At 43.6% G+C, this 8,845-nt stretch overlaps 1 protein-coding gene across 1 annotated transcript in view; it reads right to left on the minus strand.

Moving 5' to 3' along the window:
* The window catches only part of Thbs4 (thrombospondin 4), a 44,967-nt gene extending 43,555 nt beyond the window's left edge, over nt 1-1,412 (minus strand). The window contains exon 1 of the mRNA XM_027401734.2: nt 1,325-1,412. Within this exon, the coding sequence (XP_027257535.1) occupies nt 1,325-1,412 (88 nt within the window). The remainder of the gene's footprint in view (nt 1-1,324) is intronic.
* Between the last annotated feature and the right edge of the window lie 7,433 nt (nt 1,413-8,845).

Raw genomic sequence — 8,845 nt, forward strand, 5'->3', positions numbered from 1 at the left:
CTAGTGTTGGAGGAGAAATTACTACTTCCAATGAGCATGGAAATTGAAAACGTTCTAATTTAGGTCTAGCAGCCCAGCTCAGAGGGAAACAGAGATAAGTGAATTATTCAGTTGAGCTGATGATTGCCGACTTGATAACTCTATAAAAGACTCTACCAGAAACTTGACTTAGATCATCTACAGCAACTAAGTTAGCCAGATAATTTAGGTCACAGCACCTGAGCTCAAGTCTCCACAGAACTGCCAGATCTAAGAAGCAAAGTCTGTACCTAACTCAAAGTTGTGTGCTCCAGTGTCAAGAATTTATATAACAGAATATTATATAACAGAAAATAACCTCTCAAAATAAAACTTTTTAATAGTGTTTTTAAAAACATCGTTTCCTATCTTTTTAGAAACATGGCACAATGTGTATGGAGGCCATAGGATTCCAATAGTGCAACCCAAACTAAAAATAGCACGATCCTGGTCGGACTATTGGGTGATGGATGGCCACTGTGGTAGGTTGAGGGGGAGCACAGACTGCTTGCACAGGCATGCTTTGCTCAGTTTCGGGAAGGATACTTTTTACTCCACTTGTGAGTTTCTTTCAGCTTTCCTCTTCCTCGGTCCATACATAGTAAAACAATCCGGCCCCTAGTGCCAAGAAGAAGAAGAAGGCTAGCGGGTCAGAGCCCCAGATCCCTCCTGGCTGAAATAATTCCTTGTGGTCTTTAGAAGAAATTTTGCTTAACCTTAAATGCTTTCTGCATGAAAGCTATTTCTATCCACTATCAAATTCTTGAAATTTTTTTACCTCTATATAGAAAAAGATCAATTTCTGAAGAGAGTCAAGAAATCAAACTACCCCCGGGGGAAAGTTAGCTCTGAGTATAAGTTAGGGTAAGCACAGGAAGGCGTGTGGCTGAGCAATGGACCAAAGCTGCTTTGCCCAGGAGTGCCAGTTAGTGTCAGGGCTCACTGGAGAGAAGGGACTGCAGAGGACAGACAGTGGTCTGCAGACAACTGGGATCTCACTCCCCCTGTCCCCCGCCGGCCCCGCCAGAGGACCAAGGACCATCATTCTTCTGTAAATGATGAAAATAAGTTTGTATCCTCCAAACTATAGTTTAATTGCTCCTATGGTTAGGTAATGGAATCGGAGAAAATTCTAGACTTTCATCATCACTTCTAATCACGATATACTTCCATCCCGGGCCCAAGTAGAACAGAGAGATGTTGGGCGATGCCGCTGGAGCTCAGGCAGACAGCAGCGCTCCAAAACTGGCCCCCTAGGCGATCTCCGGACAGCTAGGTGCAGTGGGGACCCCGGGAGGAGACTTACCCTGGGGGGTGGCCTGGGCGCTCGCCCTCTGCCACGGCTGCAGGACCAGGTGCAGCAGGAGGAGGGCGGCCGCGCGTGGGGCCGGCATGGTGACTCTTGTGCTCCCCGAGGGCTGTGCGGGCAACAGCGGTGTGGCTCTGCCCGGGCAGGGCTCTGTCCGTGGGCCTCGAGCGGCGGGAGGCGAGCGGCGCAGGTGGCAGGCGGGGCGGTGCGCAGCCGTCGGTGGGGCGCTGGCTGCTGGACTCTGCTGGCCGCAGCCCTTGCTTTATGGTCCAGCCACCCGCGGGGGGGCGGGGGGAGGACGGGGGAGGACCGAGTCGGGGCGGCCCCCTTGGCCAGGATTCCCCCATTTGCCGGGAAGAGCGGGGGCGGCGGGAACCGGGAGAGGGCCACGGAGGGAAAGGCTAGTGCAGAGACCAGACGGAACTGAAGTGAGGTGGACTGTGGGAAGGTGTGGCTGGACGCTGGTGTCTGCTGAGAAAGAGAGGGATGAGGAGAGGATAGGGTGAAAGGGGTGGGCAGAGAGTGCCAAAAGGAAGGAGGTCAGTGCCCTGCTTCCCTAGCCTGGAGCACCTTTACTCTTTCCTCTCTCACTTCTTATGTGTTCTAGAAAAACATCACTCGTGTGTGTCTAAAGTCGCTGATTGCTTTTTCCAACTGATCTTGTCTGCTGAATCATCCATAGTCCTGCTTCCTGTGGTCCAGGGGGCAATTGGATTTGTGTATTTCTACAAGCTTTTCTTGAGTACTTGGGAAATGATGAATTTTTTTCCCCCATCAAGTTTTGAGACACAAGACAGTGACAGGTAGAAATTGGGGGAGGGAGGTGGATATAAACAAATCTTAAGGCACCGGTGCAGACAGCTATGCATAGGACGGTGGTTTTGTGCTCCTGCATGAATTACTTCAGGCCAGTTTGCAGAAGTGCTGTGCACCCACCTCCAGCGGCTCAACACTCCCTAGAGTTCCACTTAGAGGCATGGGGTAGGAAGACAAAGAAGAGATAGCCAAGCAACCCCTCTTCCACCCAAGCAGAGCCTTCAGAGGATGGCATGGATTAACAAAAGGGGAGCGGGCAGGGAGAGACATTCCCCATGTAACAATCTCCGCCAATGCAGAGGACCCTGCAGAGAGTTTCTAGTCCTAGCTCATTTGTCTCCAAGAATTCCATTTGTAGAAGCTATCTACCACCAGCTGGGTGGTTAACCCACCATTCTATTCCCAAAGTTGCCAGAACAGCCCCTCAACACTTCTGATTGTGTTTATAGCTAATAACCCGGAGACCTGATCTGTTCTCCTAGCAGTCTTCTCTTTGGGGTCTATTAGAGTCCTATCTGGGCTTTCTTTAATGCTGTATTATCTAGTGGCTCTAGGTGGAATGGGTCACCATATGCCTGCCAGTTAGATGCGAAGATGCACAAAAGGGGTGTGCATGTGTTCCTGAGCAAAGTGACTGTAAATAACCAGATGGAGTGGACTTTCAGGTCCCAGATTTTCAGATCTCCAAACTGTGTCTCAAGGTTAGAGGGGGACCAGGGCTCCAGCCCATGCTCTAAAACAATTTTTAGCATTAAACATTTAGCATTAAAATGTTTTTAAATGCTTATACAATGCATTCAGAGTGAGTCTTCCTAGAAGCAAGCCTGTGGATATTTATAAGTGTGGTGGAAGCTTTCAGTGGCTTTCAGCTGGTTGAGTATATTAGAATCTTCAAGGAGGTTTACACACACACACACACACACACACACACACACACACACACACACACTCACACACTGTAGGTAACTACAGGACACCCAAATCTTAAGTAACAAAGCTTGTAATGGTACACACCTGTAATCCCAGGAACTCAGAGAGCTGAGGCATGAGAAGCATAAGTTTGAAGTCAGCCCGGTCAAGGCTAGCATGGGCTACATAATAATACCCTGCCTCAGAAAAAGCAAAAGGAACAATTATTATACTATACAACACCTAGCTTATTCTCACACAAAATATGACCACTCCCTGAATAAGTCAATGAGAAGCAAGGACCAGATTCCCTGTGAGTTTTTGTTCAGTGTGTCAGATGATGCTGTCTCCTCTCATATCGAATGCCATTCCACCACAGGTGGGGCAGAAGTCACAGGAAGGTGGAGGGTAGAACCAGGTATGTTTCCATCTCTCTGATACAGGGACTGTACCTTCTCTGTGGTTCTTGGAGATCAGATCCACCATAGACCTAGATTGTATCCTGTGGCTATTTTCTCTCCAGCCACTGCCCCATTGTCCCAGTTTGACATCTCACTTCTTCCTTTATTAACCATTTCCCCAAACTAAGTTTGTCCTACTTGAAATATCTAGAACACTTTCTGTTTTTCTCATGTGAGTAAGACTAAACTGTCAGTTGTTAGAATGTTGATACTATTTTTTCAAGAGAGTGTTCAGTCATCTTTTAGGAATCTATTCCTAGCAAGCTCCTAGGAAAATAGCTTGCACATGTGAGCAAACAATCATTTTGATTTAGTTTGACTAGTAAGGATAATGGAGAAATAAAAGAATCAAAGAACTTCTGACCAACCTAAGAAATTATCTAGGTTTGCTTTTAGAGAGCCTGCCTGCAATTAGAGAGCTAAGCACTGAGGGGTCTTGGAAAGTTCCTCTTCATGCTATCATAATCAAAAGTAAGTTTGATTTTAACAAAATGTGTTAAATTAAGAAATCTATGGTAAAGGAAGCAAAAGAGTGAATCAGCTTCATACCCGTATCTCTTTGTTGAAATACTTGTGGTTCCAATGTTGGTCAGAGACCTCAGTGTAAGGCTGGAAATTGACAGAGCAGAACCTCAGTGAAAGGTCTTCAAGATACAGACACAGGCAGAGATTCAGTGAAAAGAACCCTATAGCTCAGCCCAGAGAAGGAACAAAGGGCATAGCACGGACTTCAAAAGCCACCACCCAGCAAATGAAACAGCTACCAGAGTGAAGAAATAGATTACAAAATGGGGAGAATATTTGCAACTGTACATCAACAGGCGGTTAATATCTAGGATATGAAGAGAACTCTAAGAATTAAACTGTTCTCTCTCTCACTCACACACACCATTTTCATCATCTTCATCATCATCCAATCAATAAATGGGCCAATGAACTGAACAGACAACTTGAAAGAAGCATAAATAGCCAATAGATAATTGAAGAAGTATTTAATATTCTTAATCATCACAGAAATACAAACAAAAAATGTCTTTGGACTCCATCTCACCTAGAATGGCTATCATCAAGAAAACTTGACAACCAAGGCCTCTGAGGCTGTGGGGAAGGAGGAAGCCTATGCCTCTGTGTTTGCTGCTGCACTGTTCACAATAGCCAGAATGGAACCAGACTAGACACCCAAGAACAGATAAATGGATTTTAAAAATGGGCTACATATACACAATAGGGTCTTATTCATCTAGAAGGAAAAGTGAAATAATGAAATTCAGAAAAATGGATACAACTGGAAATTATTATGTTAAATATAAGAAGCTAAGCTCAGAAAGAAAATTAGTATTTGTTTTCTCTTACGTGCAGTGCCTAGATTTAAAATTGTGTGTACCTGTAAATCTGTGGTTGCACTTACACTGTTTTATCTCATTATTTTAATAGCTTCTGAATTTATTTATTTAATCTTTCCGACATCAGGCTCTGAGCTCCTGAGGATCATCTCATTATTTTTGAAAGCACCAGTTAGTTACAATGTCCCATACTTAATGATGATAGATCCTCGAATTGATTTCTATTTCCAAACACTGTAACCTTGAATAACAGCTAGGGTGATGGAAGTAATCCATGTGTGTGTGCAGCAGTTTAGAGAAATGGCTGTCTTGCTCGACAGGACATTAGCAAAAGCACTGCAACGAGAGGTTTAAAGAGTGCATGCTTGTGTTTGCTTGCTCCAACACCTCTACTCTTACCTGTCCTGATCTTGTAGAGGATGAGGGACACAGAGTGGCATCACTTAAGGCTGAGCTAGCCAAGATCTGCTGAATGCTGACTCAGACAGGTGAATGGGTTCAGGCCAGGTCAACACAGCCAACCCCACATGTGAGTAATAACCATGTATCTTTGTCAGCCATTGATGGTGAGTAGATTGTTATACAGTGCTATCATGGCAATGTGTATTATGGCTTTCATGGCAATGGATCACTGGTACACTTCTTTCTTTTCCCACAGTATGTTCTAATGCACAACGTGACTCATTTTCTGATGTTTGCTGACAACTTTCAACTCTATAACTTCCCTTTCATTTAGCTCCGTGTCTAGGCAAATACATAAAAAGTGACCCACCCTTCAGTGATGGAGATTCCAGGTGTGCACAGTGAAGGCCCAGGCAGAGGAACCCATCCTAAAGATCATTCCCCTCGTCATCAAATAAACCCATAGCTGTTCTCCATTTCCTATCCCCTTGAGTCACTTCTAGACCAGCAAGGGACCCATGTTACTCTTCCTGAAAGCCTCATCAGGCAAGCAATAAACATTTCCATTGTATCCTGCACAGCTTAGTCCTGAAAACATGACTGGGGGCAACAGGGTGGGGGATAGGGACTGGGATTGTGTGGGCCATGCCCAATCTGATGGAGGGCACCTACTGTGTAACAATTGGGAACTTTAGCACAGGAGGAGGGGTTATGTAATCTCAATAGGAGGTCTCTGTAGGAGCATAGTCTCAGACTGCAAACATCCTGGAGGTGGAAGCAGTGGTTGATAGTTTCTGTACACTCTGTCAACATGGACCAGAGGAAGGCTTTGCCAGTTCTCATGAGTCTGAGGCATTGGGGTCCTTGTCAATAGTGTGCATTTACTCAGGACTTCCTCTGCTCCTCATACATCTCAACCAAAGCTGTGTAGAATCAGCATTGACCTTGACATGGACATGGGGACGAGAGCCAACTCCTGTGGGACAGCTATACTACTTCAGAAGTGGGAAAAATGACTATTATCACTATTTCACACAGCTTAGTAGATGTTTTACACACATTTTCTCATGGATATATGTATAAAGTTATGATTGCTTATGCAAATTTCTACTTGAATTCTTGAACAGATTATAAATGGGAGTTATTAACACAAAAATGGATAAAGCTAATATGGTTTACATTATGCTGTGTGCTGACATTTATAACACAGCACTGTGTGTATGTGAATGCCAAACTCCTGTTTAGTTGAATGCTAATAATAAAGGAAGGGACTTGATGAAGTGACAAGAAAATAGCTTTTTTAGAAAATACTTAGCACAAATAATGGTCCAGTAAATGAAGGAGCGGGCTTTTGATTAGTATGTAATTAAACACAGATTTTTTTCTCCAAAATTTAGAAGATGCTTTGTTATAGCAATTAAGCACTGAAGATTAAGGAAACATGGACAGAAGAGTGTAAAATCACTCATTTTCAATCTCACTGGGGGTCTTTGTGGACTCTGTACAAAAGCTTGTCATTCAGCTTCTTTAATATGCTTTACTAAATTGTGTGTATAATGTCTTAGAAAAATAGCCTAAGATGCCACTGTGAGCACATCTATTCAGTTAATAAATATGCTCATTGAACTTGAAGTTCAGAGAGTTTTGACAACTAGCATTTCTTAAATTAGTTCTCTCCTTCATTAGACCATCATTAACACGTCCAGGTGGTGAGCTCTGCAGTACCTAATGATAACGATAAATAGTACCAGGGAAGCCCCAGGATCAGTGCCAGGTTTCTGAATGTTTTTGTTAAGAAATGTGGCAAGGAATGTGAGTAGAGAATAAAATGGTAGTTGGCTCAAACTTTTGAGCAGCTTCATGTAGCTCGGGATGGCCTCAGATTTGCTAGGTAGCTAAGGATGCTCTAAACTCCAGATCCTCATGTCTCCACTTCTCAAGTGTTGGGATTACAGGTGTGTGACGCCCCACTCAGCTCCAATATGCATCAATTGAAGAAAAGGATTCCAGAATTTGGGATCATTTGTTTTGATTTGTGTTAATCTAGGGTAGAAGTTGTATTGTATTGTATTACATGAGTTTATGGCTATATTTAGCCTAGCTAAAGGACCTAACATCTGAGAGATTTTAGTAGTTAATTGTCAACAGGAAGAATGCTGCTACAAATGACACCTTTACATTTGAAAGTTACATGCCTTTTGCTATCCAGTAATTGATGAAAGTATTGTGTTCAAAAAATGTTTGCCAATTGAGCATGGAATTCTAGTTTATTTTTATTAATGCTAACTTAATTACCCAGCAAATAATTACTATGCATTTATCCAACAATTCACTCAACTTCTGTTGACATTCTTCAAGAATGTGCCAAACACTGTTAGGCAACAGACAATGATGAATGGAACACAATTTCCATTCTGTAGCTCATGGCCTATTTAGGTGTTATGATGAGTCCACAGGCTACATGGGAGGTGTGTCATAAGAAACAAGGAGGGGCCCAGGGAGAAGGCAACCTGTAGCTGGGGAGTTGACTTTTTCTTTGAAGAATGCATCCTCCAGGTGAAAAAAGTAGAGGAGACCCTTGTAAGCAAAGGTAATGCTTGTCACATAAAGATCATGGAGGGAGATGTACAGAAAATATCTGGGTTTCTGACCTGGGTGCCATTCACTGAGGCAAAAGGGTGATTTGACTTTGCCATATTGAGTTTAAGGAACTCTTACAATGCTCATGTAGAGGTGTCTACGAAGGTATTTAGTATTATGGGGCTGTGAATAAGGAGGAAGGTTATAGGTTTGGGCATCAATAATTTACAGTCAGCTACCAAAGCTGTAAGTACAGATGAGATCACTTAAGATGCATGTGTAAAACAAGAATAGGATTATGGGGGATGCTAAGGATCCTCAGACATTGTAAGAGCAAGAAAAGAAGCAGCGAGTGTAAGAAAAACAGCAAGAGAAAAATCTGGAAAGTGGTGTCAGGGAGGCACTGTAGAGTAGTCAAACAAGATATGGAGTAAACCTATTTCTGGGTGGGGCTGGAGTAACGCTTGGTGGCAGAGTGAATGCTCAGCATGCTTGAGGAGCTGGGTTCTGTCCCTAGCACCAAACAAACAAATGATAAATGATTAAAATTGAATTAATTTTTCTGTTGGTTTGATGGAGTACTGCGAGGCATGTAGGGGAAGCAAAGACCCGCTGGATGAGAAGAGAATGAAGACTTGCAAGTGGAGACAGCCAGGGCCACTTTCCACCAAGAGGCTTGCCTTTGAGGTGGAAGGAGGCTATAGGCAGTGACTGGTAGACAGTTGATGATGCTGATTTAGATGGAGGGGGACTTCTAGAGAGGGGATCGCTCACACGTGATGCCTCTCAGTCAGGGATGCTAAAAGTATAATCAGCAGCATGTGATGGCCTACAAAATTTGGTATTTTATGTTTTCTTCTAATTTAAAAAATGTCATGGTCCCTGCCATCCCTTTAGCAATATAAAAGGTTATCTGTAATACACTACAGCAATGCCCACCTGGGGGTTCATTATCTCCCTTATTGTGATGTCCGGAGGAAGACTCAGAAACACTCCAGTCATTCCAC

The sequence above is a fragment of the Cricetulus griseus genome, chromosome 2, assembly GCF_003668045.3.
Source record: "Cricetulus griseus strain 17A/GY chromosome 2, alternate assembly CriGri-PICRH-1.0, whole genome shotgun sequence".
Taxonomy (NCBI): domain Eukaryota; kingdom Metazoa; phylum Chordata; class Mammalia; order Rodentia; family Cricetidae; genus Cricetulus; species Cricetulus griseus.